At 44.4% G+C, this 15427-nt stretch overlaps 1 protein-coding gene across 1 annotated transcript in view; it reads left to right on the forward strand.

Annotated features, from left to right (window-relative positions):
• The window catches only part of LOC141051501 (T-cell ecto-ADP-ribosyltransferase 1-like), a 144037-nt gene that overhangs the window by 18562 nt on the left and 110048 nt on the right, over positions 1-15427 (forward strand). Inside the window, exon 2 of the mRNA XM_073548432.1 lies at positions 7403-7479. Coding sequence (XP_073404533.1) covers positions 7408-7479 — 72 coding nt within the window. The 5' untranslated portion in view covers positions 7403-7407. The remainder of the gene's footprint in view (positions 1-7402; positions 7480-15427) is intronic.

The raw sequence follows: 15427 nt of genomic DNA on the forward strand, positions 1-15427 counted from the left end.
TGTTTTCTCGTGACATATTGTACTTCATGTTAGTGGTAAAATTTCATTCAAATAACTTGCGTTTATTTGTGAGAAAAACGGAAATTTGGCGAAAATTTTGAAAATTTCGCAATTTTCCAACTTTGAATTTTTATGCCCTTAAATCACAGAGATACGGCACACAAAAAACTTGATAACTAACATTTCCCACATGTTTACTTTACATCAGCACAATTTTGGAACCAAAATTTTTTTTTGTTAGGAAGTTATAAGGGTTAAAAGTTGACCAGCGATTTCTCATTTTTACACCACCATTTTATTTTTAGGACCACATCACATTTGAAGCCACTTTGAGGGGTCTATATGATAGAAAATACACAAAAGTGACACCATTCTAAAAACTGCACCCCTTAAGGTGCTCAAAACCACATTCAAGAAGTTTATTAACCCTTTAGGTGCGTCACAGGAATTTTTTTGAATATTTAAAAAAAAATGAACATCTAACTTTTTTTCATAAAAAAAATACTTCAGGTTCAATTTTTTTTATTTTACCAAGGGTAACAGGAGAAATTGAACTGCAAAAGTTATTGTGCAATTTGTCCTGAGTACGCAGATACCTGATATGTGGGGGGTAACGACTGTTTCGGCGCATGGCAGAGCTCAGAATGGAAGGAGCGCCGTTTGACTTTTTCAATGCAAAATTGGCTGGAATTCAGATTGGACGCCATGTCACGTTTGGAGAGTCCCTGATGTACCTAAACAGTGGAAACCCCCTACAAGTGACCCCATTTTGGAAACTAGACCCCCCAAGGAACTTATCTAGATATGTGGTGAGAACTTTGAACCCACAAGGGCTTTACAGAAGTTTATAACGTACAGCGGTACAATTAAAAAATCATATTTTTTCCACAAAAATGATCTTTTCACCCCAATTTTTATTTTCCCAAGGGTAACAGGACCCTAAAAGTTATTGTGCAATTTGTCCTGAGTACGCTGATACCCCACATGTGGGGGTAAACCACTATTTGGGCGCATGGCAGAGCTTGGAAGGGAAGCAGCGCCATTTGACGTTTTTGGCTGGAATTGAGATTGGACACCATGTCGCGTTTGGAAAACCCCTGATGTATCAAAACAGTGGAAACCCCCCACAAACGACACCATTTTGGAAACTAGACCCCCTAAGGAACTTATCTAGATGTGTGGTGAGAACTTTGAACCCCCATGGGCTTCACAGAAGTTTATAACATAAAGCCATACAATTAAAAAATCATATTTTTTCAACAAAAATGATCTTTTCACCCTCAATTCTTATTTTTCCAAGGGTAACAGGACCCTAAAAGTTATTGTGCAATTTGTCCTGAGTACGCTGATACCCCACATGTGGGGGTAAACCACTATTTGGGCGCATGGCAGAGCTCGGAAGGGAAGCAGCGCCATTTGACGTTTTTGGCTGGAATTGAGATCGGACACCATGTCGCGTTTGGAAAACCCCTGATGTACCAAAACAGTGGAAACCCCCCACAAATGACACCATTTTGGAAACTAGACACCCTAAGGAACTTATCTAGATGTGTGGTGAGAACTTTGAACCCCCATGGGCTTCACAGAAGTTTATAACATAAAGCCATACAATTAAAAAATCATATTTTTTCCACAAAAATGATCTTTTCACCCTCAATTCTTATTTTTCCAAGGGTAACAGGACCCTAAAAGTTATTGTGCAATTTGTCCTGAGTACGCTGATACCCCACATGTGGGGGTAAACCACTATTTGGGCACATGGCAGAGCTCGGAAGGGAAGCAGCGCCATTTGACGTTTTTGGCTGGAATTGAGATCGGACACCATGTCGCGTTTGGAAAACCCCTGATGTACCAAAACAGTGGAAACCCCCCACAAATGACACCATTTTGGAAACTAGACACCCTAAGGAACTTATCTAGATGTGTGGTGAGAACTTTGAACCCCCATGGGCTTCACAGAAGTTTATAACATAAAGCCATACAATTAAAAAATCATATTTTTTCCACAAAAATGATCTTTTCACCCTCAATTCTTATTTTTCCAAGGGTAACAGGACCCTAAAAGTTATTGTGCAATTTGTCCTGAGTACGCTGATACCCCACATGTGGGGGTAAACCACTATTTGGGGGCATGGCAGAGCTCGGAAGGGAAGCAGCGCCTTTTGACGTTTTTGGCTGGAATTGAGATCGGACACCATGTCGCGTTTGGAAAACTCCTGATGTACCAAAACAGTGGAACCCCCCACAAATGACACCATTTTGGAAACTAGACCCCCTAAGGAACTTATCTAGATGTGTGGTGAGCACTTTGACCCCCCCAGTGCTTCACAGAAGTTTACAACGCCCGGGCGTGAAAATAAAAAATTCATATTTTTTCCACAAACATGATCTTTTAGTCACCATTTTTTTATTTTCCCAAGGGTACCAGGAGAAATTGGACCCCAAAAGTTGTTGTCCAATTTATCCTGAGTATGCTGATACCCCATATGTGGGAGAAAACTACTGTATGGGCACACGTCGGGGCTCGGAAGGGAAGTAGTGACGTTTTGGAATGCAGACTTTGATGGAATGGTCTGCGGGTGTCATGTTGCCTTTGGAGAGCCCCTAATGTACCTAAACAGTGGAAACCCCCCACAAATGACACCATTTTGTAAACTAGACCCCCCAAGGAACTTATCTAGATGTGTGGTGAGCACTTTGACCCCCCCAGTGCTTCACAGAAGTTTACAACGCCCGGGCGTGAAAATAAAAAAATCGTATTTTTTCCACAAACATGATCTTTTAGTCACCATTTTTTTATTTTCCCAAGGGTACCAGGAGAAATTGGACCCCAAAAGTTGTTGTCCAATTTGTCCTGAGTATGCTGATACCCCATATGTGGGAGAAAACTACTGTATGGGCACACGTCGGGGCTCGGAAGGGAAGTAGTGACGTTTTGGAATGCAGACTTTGATGGAATGGTCTGCGGGTGTCATATTGCCTTTGGAGAGCCCCTAATGTACCTAAACAGTGGAAACCCCCCACAATTAGCCCCATTTTGTAAACTAGACCCCCCAAGGAACTTATCTAGATGTGTGGTGAGCACTTTGACCCCCCCAGTGCTTCACAGAAGTTTACAACGCCCGGGCGTGAAAATAAAAAATTCGTATTTTTTCCACAAACATGATCTTTTAGTCACCATTTTTTTATTTTCCCAAGGGTACCAGGATAAATTGGACCCCAAAAGTTGTTTTCCAATTTGTCCTGAGTACGCTGCTACCCCATATGTGGGAGAAAACTACTGTATGGGCACACGTCAGGGCTCGGAAGGGAAGTAGTGACGTTTTGGAATGCAGACTTTGATGGAATGGTCTGCGGGTGTCATGTTGCCTTTGGAGAGCCCCTAATGTACCTAAACAGTGGAAACCCCCCACAAATGACACCATTTTGTAAACTAGACCCCCCCAAGGAACTTATCTAGATGTGTGGTGAGCACTTTGACCCCCCCAGTGCTTCACAGAAGTTTACAACGCCCGGGCGTGAAAATAAAAAATTCGTATTTTTTCCACAAACATGATCTTTTAGTCACCATTTTTTTTATTTTCCCAAGGGTACCAGGAGAAATTGGACCCCAAAAGTTGTTGTCCAATTTGTCCTGAGTACGCTGACACCCCATATGTGGGAGAAAACTACTGTATGGACACACGTCGGGGCTCGGAAGGGAAGCAGTGACGTTTTGGAATGCAGACTTTGATGGAATGGTCTGCGGGTGTCATGTGCGTTTGGAGAGCCCCTGATGTACCTAAACTATTGAAACTCCCCACAAGTGACCCCATTTTGGACACTAGACCCCCCACGGAACTTATCTAGATGTGTGGTGAGCACTTTGAACCCCCAAGTGCTTCACAGAAGTTTATAACACTCGGACGTGAAAATAAAAAAAATCATTTTTTTCCACAAAAATGATATTTTTGCCCCCAATTTTTTATTTTCCTAAGGGTAACAGGAGAAATTGGACCCCAAAAATTGTTTTGCAATTTGTCCTGAGTAGGCTGATACCCTACATGAGGGGGTAAAACACTGTTTGGGCGCATAGCAGAGCTTGGAAGGGAAGGAGCACCATTTGACTTTTTCAACTCAGAATTGGCTGGAATTGAGATCAGACGCCATGTTGCATTTGGAGAGCCCCTGATGTGCCCAAACAGTGGAAACCCCCAATTCTAACTCCAACCCGAACCCCAACACGCCCCTAACCCTAGCCCTAGCCCTAGCCCTAACCCTAGCCCTAGCCCTAACCCTAACCCTAGCCCTAACCCTAACCCTAGCCCTAACCCTAACCCTAGCCCTAACCCTAACCCTAACCCAACCCTACCCCAACACACCCCTAGCCCTAACCCTAGCCCTAACGGAAAAATGGAAATAAATACATTTTTTTTATTTTATTATTTTTCCCTAACTAAGGGGGTGATAACGGGGGGTTTGATTTACTATTTATGGCGGTTTTTATGTTTGGCGGCTGTCGCACGCTAAAAGACGCTTTTTATTGTAAAAATAGTTTTTGCATCACCACATATTGAGAGCTATAATTTTTCCGTATTTTGACCCACCGAGTCATGTGAGGTCTTATTTTTTGCGGGACGAGTTGACGTTTTTATTGGTACCATTTTCGGGCACGTGAAATTTTTTGATCGCTTTTTATTCCGATTTTTGGGACGCAGAATGAACAAAAACCAGCGTTTCATGAATTTCTTTTGGGGGGGTGCGTTTACACCGTTCCGCGTGCGGTAAAATTGATAAAGCGGTTTTATTCTTCGGGTCAGTACGGTTACAGCGATACCTCATTTAGGTCGTTTTTTTATGTTTTTGTCGGTTTTATGCAATGAAAACTATTTTATATAAAAAATAATTATTTTTGCATCGCTTTATTCTGCGAGTTATAACTTTTTTATTTTTTCGCTGATGATGCTGTGTGGCGGCTTGTTTTTTGCGGGACAAGATGACGTTTTCAGCGGTTCCATGGATATTTATATGCGTCTTTTTGATCGCGCGTTATTGCACTTTTTGTTTGGCGGTATGATAATAAATCATTATTTTTTGCTTCGTTTTTTATTTTTATTTTTTAAGGGGTTCGCTAAAGGGGTTAACTAATGGGACAGTTTTATAGGGCAGGTCGTTACGGACGCGGCGATACCTAATATGTGTACATTTATTGTTTTTTTTTATTATTATTTTAAAAAAATGAATTTATTGGGGAATATTTTTTTTTTTTTTACTAATTTATTTGGCGATTTTTTTAAATTTATTTTTACACTTTTTTTTTAATTTTTTTTTACTTTATTACATAGTCCCAGGTGGGACATCACTGTCCTGTGACAGATCGCTGATCTGTCACATCACAGATCACTGTGACAGATCAGCAATCTGTCACAGGCAGTGCACAAGGCTTCCTCATGCCTGCGCTTTGCAGGCACTGAGGAAGCCAGCTTCCCCAGGCCCCCGAAGGCCCCCGTCGCCATCTTGGATTCGGGGGCCTGGAGGATAGGAGTCCCCCGCAGCAGCGCTGCACATTGCGCTGCCGTGGGGGGCTCAGGGAAGCACGGAGGGAGCCCCCTCCCTGCCGATGCTTCCCTTTAACTCCCGGTACACCGCGATCGCGTTTGATCGCGGTGTGCAAGGGGTTAACGTGTCGGGGGCGGTCCGTGACCGCCCCTGACACATTGTGCCGGGTGTCAGCTGTGATAATCAGCTGACACCCGGCCGCGATCAGCGGCGCTCACCACGTGGGCGCCGCTGATCGCGGTAGACGTACTATCCCGTCCCCGGTCATACGGGCCCGGGTACCGTGGACGGGATAGTACGTCTCATGTCAGGAAGGGGTTAAACTTGTTATCAGTATAAAAAGACACCTGTGCACACCCTCAAACAGTCTGACTCCAAACTCCACTATGGTGAAGACCAAAGAGCTGTCAAAGGACACCAGAAACAAAATTGTAGCCCTGCACCAGGCTGGGAAGACTGAATCTGCAATAGCCAACCAGCTTGGAGTGAAGAAATCAACTGTGGGAGCAATAATTAGAAAATGGAAGACATACAAGACCACTGATAATCTCCCTCGATCTGGTGCTCCACGCAAAATCCCACCCCGTGGGGTCAGAATGATCACAAGAACGGTGAGCAAAAATCCCAGAACCACGCGGGGGGACCTAGTGAATGAACTGCAGAGAGCTGGGACCAATGTAACAAGGCCTACCATAAGTAACACACTACGCCACCATGGACTCAGATCATGCAGTGCCAGACGTGTCCCACTGCTTAAGCCTGTACATGTCCGGGCCCGTCTGAAGTTTGCTAGAGAGCATTTGGATGATCCAGAGGAGTTTTGGGAGAATATCCTATGGTCTGATGAAACCAAACTGGAACTGTTTGGTAGAAACACAACTTGTCGTGTTTGGAGGAAAAAGAATACTGAGTTGCATCCATCAAACACCATACCTACTGTAAAGCATGGTGGTGGAAACATCATGCTTTGGGGCTGTTTCTCTGCAAAGGGGCCAGGACGACTGATCCGGGTACATGAAAGAATGAATGGGGCCATGTATCGTGAGATTTTGAGTGCAAACCTCCTTCCATCAGCAAGGGCATTGATGATGAAACGTGGCTGGGTCTTTCAACATGACAATGATCCAAAGCACACCGCCAGGGCAACGAAGGAGTGGCTTCGTAAGAAGCATTTCAAGGTCCTGGAGTGGCCTAGCCAGTCTCCAGATCTCAACCCTATAGAAAACCTTTGGAGGGAGTTGAAAGTCCGTGTTGCCAAGCGAAAAGCCAAAAACATCACTGCTCTAGAGGAGATCTGCATGGAGGAATGGGCCAACATACCAACAACAGTGTGTGGCAACCTTGTGAAGACTTACAGAAAACGTTTGACCTCTGTCATTGCCAACAAAGGATATATCACAAAGTATTGAGATGAAATTTTGTTTCTGACCAAATACTTATTTTCCACCATAATATGCAAATAAAATGAAAAAAAAACAGACAATGTGATTTTCTGGATTTTTTTTTCTCAGTTTGTCTCCCATAGTTGAGGTCTACCTATGATGTAAATTACAGACGCCTCTCATCTTTTTAAGTGGTGGAACTTGCACTATTGCTGACTGACTAAATCCTTTTTTACCCCACTCTATGTGGCAGTGAGGAATATTTCGGGGTTCTAAGCATTTGGACTGTTGGAGATGTTGCATTGTTGGAGATGTACAGTAGGTGTGTTGTGTATGTGACTGATACATTTGTAGCATTGTTGTGTACATGTCTTTTATAGATTTGGGGGATCTTGTATATTTGGTATTGATGATTATGGTGGGATGTAAATTTTCGCCCGGAGAGGAATGTTTCCATTTAATGTTTTTGGTTTTTCTTACAGACATAATGCAGAAATCCAAGTTCCCGCTTCTCATCTTCGCCACATTCTGGCTACTGATCGGCCACCACATCCCACAGGTAATCCTCACTCACCAGTGCTGTACAGTGTGGGGTGTGTACAGTATATGGGAAGTCTCGTTTTGCGGTCACATAGAGAGCGATGCTCTGGAGCTGCCGGATGGGGCTCTGGTTAGCGCTGTTCACGTCGTCTGCACGGATTTTATTCTGGCATTATAGGTCAAAGTTCACATTATTTTAGGTAAATGTAAACTGTGGTGACCACAAGCAGGGATGTGACCCCTCACATTCACATCATGGAGGAGCCATGAAGGCTGGATGATATAGTCACATCAGACTCCTGCACTGCTCTGACTCTTTCCTAAAACATCTATGGGTCTTCTCAATAGGGGGTCGGGCCGACCATTGCCGGAATTCTCATAGTTTACACCCAAAACTGGCAAAAATGATACCAGAAATATCAGGAATCTAAAGGTGAGCGACGTGGCAATGACAGGTTCGCCCCCTCCTGGTGCATCTTACTGCAGCGCGGCTTTACATCTAGGTGGCAGTTTGTGAATCAGTGACATGTAAGGCCTGTTTCACACATCTGTTTTCCTGGTCAGTCTAAATCCGCCAAAATAGCGGAAAACGGATCCGCAGGTGGACTGACAGGAACGTGTGTCATCGGATCGGCGGATGGACGGATCCGGCGAAGGTGAAAATTTAAAGGAACCGCGCCTGGGAAAAAAGAAAAAAAAATACCGGCGATGTAGTGTTCTTCGGGAGCGGGCATGCTGACGTGGGAGCTGTCATCGGGATGTCGCGGGCACGGCGGGAACTCGCGGGAGCAGGAGTGATGTCGCGGGCGTGATCTCACGGGAGCAGGAGTGATGTCACGGGCGTGATCTCGTGGGAGCAGCTGTCATGTCGCGGGCGTGATCTCACGGGAGCAGCTGTCATGTCGCGGGCGTGATCTCGCGGGAGTAGCTGTCATGTCTCGGGCGTGATCTCGCGGGAGCAGCTGTCATGTCGCGGGCATGATCTCGTGGGAGCAGCTGTCATGTCGCGGGCGGGATCTCGCGGGAGCAGCTGTCATGTCGCGGACGGGATCTCGGGGGAGCAGCTGTCATGTCGCGGGCGTGATCTCGCGGGAGCAGCTGTCATGTCGCGGGCGGGATCTCGCGGGAGCAGCTGTCATGTCGCGGACGGGATCTCGGGGGAGCAGCTGTCATGTCGCGGGCGTGATCTTGTGGGAGCAGCTGTCATGTCGCGGGCGGGATCTCGCGGGACCAGCTGTCATGTCGCAGACGGGATCTCGGGGGAGCAGCTGTCATGTCGCGGGCGGGATCTCGCGGGAGCAGCTGTCATGTCGCGGACGGGATCTCGGGGGAGCAGCTGTCATGTCGCGGGCGGGAGCAGCTGTCATGTCGCGGGCGGGATCTCGCTGGAGCGGTAAGGAGAGAGAGAGAGAGAGAGAGAGAATTTTCATCCAGCAGCGACACTTGATTCAGGGTTAAAAGGGGAAAATGCGGATCCGGACAGCAAAAAAAGTTGCATGGTCCATTCGGTGATCTCAGCGGACGCCACAATTTTGGCGAATCCGCACAAATACAGATGCAACGGACGATCATCAGTCAAAATCCGCTGATAATGAAAGTCAATGGGGAAAAAAAAGGATCCGAAAATAAAAATGGCGGATCCGTTTTTTTGGCAAATCGGCGGATCTTGACTGACTGTGAAAAACTGAAGTGTGAAACAGGCCTAAGAGATGGAGCCCCATAGACAAGATGTAAATCGGCCCCATGTGGCGGATGAAGCACCCAGGATAGAAGGACATGGTCTCCTTTTTGCTTTTCCGCACATTTTTGCAACCCTGGTTCAGTTCTCCATCCCTTCTTTTTCTGTTCGAAAGCAAAGAGCAGATTCTGTTTATCTAGAAGCAAAGATGGTGAATTCACGCAGAGGCGAGGACCTTCCACCTTCATATTAGGGGTGGAGCATCTTATTATTGAAGGAATATTTTATGGGTGGAGCATCTTACTATTGATGGAGTATTGTATGGGTGGAGCATCTTACTATTGATGGAGTATTTTATGGGAGGAGCATCTTACTATGGGAGCAGCATCTTACTATGGGTGGAGTATTTTATGGGTGGAGCATCTTATTATTGGTGGAGTATTTTATGGGTGGAGCATCTTATTATTGATGGAGTATTTTATGGGTGGGGCATCTTATTATGGGTGGAGCATGTTATTATCGGTGGAGTATTTTATGGGAGGAGCATGTTATTATCGGTGGAGTATTTTATGGGAGGAGCATGTTATTATCGGTGGAGTATTTTATGGGAGGAGCATGTTATTATCGGTGGAGTATTTTATGGGAGGAGAATGTTATTATTGGTGGAGTATTTTATGGGAGGAGCATCTTATTATTGATGGAGTATTTTATGGGTGGGGCATCTTATTATGGGTGGAGCATCTTATTATTGGTGGAGTATTTTATGGGTGGAGCATCTTATGGGAGGAGCATGTTATTATTGGTGGAGTATTTTATGGGAGGAGCATGTTATTATCGGTGGAGTATTTTATGGGAGGAGCATGTTATTATCGGTGTAGTATTTTATGGGAGGAGCATGTTATTATTGGTGGAGTATTTTATGGGAGGAGCATGTTATTATCGGTGGAGTATTTTATGGGAGGATCATGTTATTATTGGTGGAGTAGTATTTTATGGGAGGAGCATGTTATTATCGGTGGAGTATTTTATGGGAGGAGCATGTTATTATTGGTGGAGTATTTTATGGGAGGAGCATGTTATTATCGGTGGAGTATTTTATGGGAGGATCATGTTATTATTGGTGGAGTAGTATTTTATGGGAGGAGCATGTTATTATCGGTGGAGTATTTTATGGGAGGAGCATGTTATTATCGGTGGAGTATTTTATGGGAGGAGCATGTTATTATTGGTGGAGTATTTTATGGGTGGAGCATCTTATTTTACCTCTCTTAAATCACTTTCACCTTTGATGCTCTATCTTCAGTAGAGGACAGTAATGTTTGGTGGATTCCACCTTTTCGGACAACTCATTTATCTCCTCAGATAAGTCCAATGCATGTCAGTTGGATGTTGACCTAAACATTTTCATTAGGAAACTCACCATAAAAAGCCATTTTGGCCTTAAATCTAAGAATTTCTTAATTTTCAGAGTCAAACCCAGATTTAGAAAAGTCATTTCCCAGCAGTGGAAAAACCACCATACATTTACAGTAATCCCACAAGCCCCAGGAGTAGCCATGTAGAGACTTTCTTCACTGTGGTAGTAATGACCCCAGAAGTATTGATAAAGGTCTCATTTTTACTCATAATCTCACCTGCTTTAAGAATAATAATCAACAACTGTCCTTAGTGTTATCAAAACCATTTGTGAATCAAGAGCGTGATGCATTTATGAAAGGTGACGCCAGAATCATGGGGGACACTAATGACTACACTCCCCTTTCAAGTTACCCAACATTACAGAACATGGAAGTTGGCACAAATATCCTGAGGAGAGCCGAGTCTCTCCGCATCATCACTAAGAAAGAAAAAGTACAGATTTTATCCCTTCCAGTAATGCTTAAATATTACCATCTACTCAAGGTGCACAATGACCCGAAACGCACCCATCCCCACTGGTAGACTGGTCATTTCTGGTGTTTCCTCATGTTCTTGTCATCTGTCCCATTGTTTTTCTTACAAAATTGTCTATGCTCTGAAATCCCACTTCAGCGCCTCTGCGACACATAATCTGGAAAGACACTAAATTTGGCAGCACTTTATTTAAATATACCCCATGTGAAGATCTGAGGTTGTGGGTTATAATAATCATCTAAGCACGCTAACAATGCAACTATTTTTATTCCTTACATCTATGGTGTTACAGCAAATATGAGTAGATGGCCACAATGCAATGCCCCCCCAGTCCACAAGATTTCAACCCACCTCCGGTAGTTTCACTGCCCCTGTACCAGGCGATACTCACTGTCTCCCAATTTTTGGTTGGCTCACAACTTTTGTATCTCCTGCCAGTATAGTCTGTACTCATAGCCCATGTTCTTCCAGACGACGGATGCCACGACCATAGCACATATATCCAGCTCCAACCAGCAACAACCCCTCTATTTCCTCATAAGTGTCCTAAATACCCCTAGCCGATCCCCTGGAATTGAGCCTTGCCTTCGGGAAACACCCCCTTAAAGCTATCTGGGCATTGATGGATGTATTTTCCTGTGGCCGAGCCAATCACGTGGCATTGCGTGCACAACCCCTGTGGTGACAGCCCCAAGAGTTTAACTACTCCCATCCACACAATGGGACTAGTGACTTGGAGAAAAATGGCTTAATTAAGGTCACGGAGACCCTGATGAGAGTAATGGAAGGAGTTATTTATCTTTACCAATCTCCTGTCTGGCTTAATGTATACTTAAGATCCAGCCAGGACAGATTTGTGCACCTGAAACTGATGAGCAAGCAACAAAACACAACAATAAGATCGACGTAACCGATGCTCCGTGCTTGAAAAAGTCTGCATCCCTTAGAGCCGTGGACGCCACTCTACGTCCATGGATCCAATGGTCTTTAGTCCACGGACAGCTCCTCACACCCCACAACAAGGCTCTATATGCCATTGAACTGTTTCTCGATACCATGCCAGAGATACAAAAAGGTTTATTTTAAAATCGATTGATTTTTTATTTACACATGATGTGCCGGTAGGGGAGAATAGCCCGTAATCTGGGTTATCTCTCAGTACCAGAAATCCTATAATCTGTAAGGTTCCATATTCTGGAATTATATACTAACACACTAAAAATTATTAACACTCTCCTGGTGAGCCCACCTACACTGGTTGACAAAACTCGTTGGAAGGGAACGCTAGACATTAGTGAGGGTAGGACCACACTTGGGTTCTGTCCTTGCATGGCAGGGTTATCTTTAAGAATACGACCCCCCCTCACCCCGTATTTTAATTTTGGGCCTTTGATGGCTAGTCAAAGACATTTTAAGGGTGACACTGTTTCATTGTATTTATGTGCGCTGGTTATTTGAGCACATTTTGTAACACGTTATTGATTGTGGTTGGTATGCATTTTATTTGGTATATATTAAAAGTTATGTTTTAATTGGTAATATCCATTCTTGCTGTTACTAGATTTCATGAGTGTCCTCATCCTCTTCTACTCTTTCTCGTCCTCCTCCGCCTTTTCCTCCTCCTCCTCCTTCTCATCCTCCTCCTTCTTTTCCTCCTCATTCTACTCCTCCTCCTTTTCCTCCTCCTCCTCGCTCTCTTCCTCTCTGATCCTTCCTTGTTTTTAAATATTGAGTATTGTTATGCGAGCATTTAGTTATTTTTTATGCTTTTCGATCTTTTATTTAGCGAGTTTTTCTAAAAACTATGTTTCTTTTTTTCGTTTTTTGATGCATATAAACCCTGCCGCATCTCCGTCCGTTCAATATGTTTCTGTTTACTTTAAAAAAAAAAAAAAATAGGACTTTGAGGCTTCTGAACGTTTTCTATTCATTTAACCCCTTCCCAATTTTGCTTTTGCACTTGGTTTTTTTCCTCCCCTTTTTCCAACAGCCGTAACTTCTTTATTTTTCAGTTCACATTGATGAGTTAGGGCTTCTTTTTTGGGGGACATGTTGCACATTTACATGATACCAGTGCAGTGAAGTTGTGAAAAAAAAAATGCAATTCTGACATTGTCTTTTAGAAATTGTTTCTAAGGCGCACAATGCGTAGTAAAAATGACCTGGTAAACGATTCTCCTCATCAGTATGATTATGGCGATACCAAACCTTTCCAGTTTTTTTATTATTTTAGAGGTGAAAAAAACTAATTTGGAAATAATCATTTTCTCATTTTGACGTCATTTTTCGACACCCATGACGTTTTAATTTTTCAGTTGATGGAGCCGTGTGAAGACTTATTTATTTCGAGTGTAGCAATTTGGGGGCCAAGGACACAGACATTGGCTGCCCTCGACCCACCTAAATGTTCCCTACCGAGGTGAGCCGCCACTGGCGTCATTGCTCCTTCACTATATGATTGTCACGTACTGACACCATGAGCGCATTTTTTTGTTTGGTTTTCGGACATGTCGATGTTATGGCTCTTGGCAGATAAATGATTTACCCAATCAATGACAATTTCCATCGTCCTCACTGATATGCCTTAGGGTTAAGGTCACACAACATCCTCTTCAGTGGAAGGAAAAGACCAAGCGGCACAGAGGATCGGACAGGTGTGCAGGAGGTGAGTGTTGGGGCTCATGCACACTCTGCTGATTTTCTTGGATGATCTGAGTTTTTGATTAAATTTTCATCTGAGTTTTGTCTGAGTTTCATCAGTTTTTCAGTGATGAGAGACAAAAAAGCTTCTCCGCCTTCTCTTATCTACCAGTCCGTGGCATCCGAGCACGGGCTGAATATTTCACAGACCCATAGATTTTATTTGTTGCAGAGTTTAAACCAACATTGAACGTAGCTCTGTGATTTATGTGACTTTTTTTGTAACCTTTTTCCAGTCCACTTCAGTTCAGTGAAATGCGCTCAGCTGGCTGCTATTTGTCGGAATTAGCAAAAAAATCAAATAAAAAAAAATTCAAATGAATGAGAAATCTAATTTTTGGTAAAATTTGAGACAGATTTGTTTCCTCTCAAACAAATTGTCTACTAAACAAGTAAAGTTGTGAGGATCTTTGCAGTTATTTGATCCAAGCATGGGAACCCATCTGCCAATAAGAAGGCGATCTCTGTTACATGGGGCCCTACACTAAAGACCTCTCTCTGTGCCTAGGACTCGTGTGAACTGAGAAAACTCAGGATCCAGATCTGCTTTGCTAGAATTAACAATAGTCAGAGAAAGATGGCTGGGTAACTTGCCCAGTATTGGAGGCAGCCACATCCCACAATGCAGAATTTACAGGATATGGAAAAGCACTACCTGGTGTATTACATGGATATGTGCTGGCACTCACTACTCTACATTATATACATGAATTTCACCAATGGACGGTTCTTTGCACACATTTGATCAAAGTTTTAGATCACATCTGCCAATAACAAATTCAAATCCAATGCGTCTCACCACCGAGGCTACATCCAGGTCTCGAAGCTCTTGGCTGGAGCATATTGGTGGCCTCATAGGGCTCGGGATGTTAAGAGGTTCATTCAGACATGTACCTCTTGCGCTCGGCATAGCCTCTCTAGGCGGAGTGAGGCCACGACCGTCGATACACGGCGGCGTGCCACGGCCACTCCCGCTCCTGCCATTTCCAAGATTTCCCTCCTGAAACCGGGCGACCTTGCCTCCGCTGGTACCTTCCATGTGTCCCGGGTTACCATGTCACCTACCGGGACACCAAGCTTGTCTATAGGCGAGTTTGAGCCCTGTGCCACCGCTATTCACAGGGTGATGGATCGGAAGGTTCAGGGAGAGGGGGGCCCTAGGAGGGGGGGTAATGTTAGCAATCTGGTTTCTCACACGTCTATACAGAAACCCAGATTTTCACATGCTGCAGTCTCTTGCCCATCTGCTGCAGCAGAAGGGATTGCTGAGGAGATTGTCTCACAACAACTGTCCTTTATTCCATTTATTGGGCATGCTCACGGGACGAGCTCCTATTGGACTTCGGGAGTCAGGTGCTCAGGTCCCTCTCCGGATCCTATTGGCTCTTCCTGGACTCCTGGAGATTTCCGGAAGGTCTCGTGCGCTATAAAAAGTGCGCATGGCCGTTCCGCCATGCGCTAGTGGAGCATATTATGCTGTATGTGTATGGTGATGGATGCATGGACTGGTGACTGACTCATTAAGAAACCCCTTCCCTTGGTTAATACGAATGGTGACAGAGTGTCGGTCTAGTCAGTTAGAGCGCCAACGCGCCATTGCATCCCTGCCACAGCAGCTTAGCATCAGTATTGTGCTTGCCTGATAGCAGCGTCCTCTTTGCGGCTCCGTTCCTGCCGCGCTGCGGTTGCAGCACAG

The sequence above is a fragment of the Dendrobates tinctorius genome, unplaced genomic scaffold (genome assembly GCF_039654945.1).
Source record: "Dendrobates tinctorius isolate UK_male_01 unplaced genomic scaffold, ASM3965494v1 ptg000157l, whole genome shotgun sequence".
Lineage (NCBI taxonomy): Eukaryota > Metazoa > Chordata > Amphibia > Anura > Dendrobatidae > Dendrobates > Dendrobates tinctorius.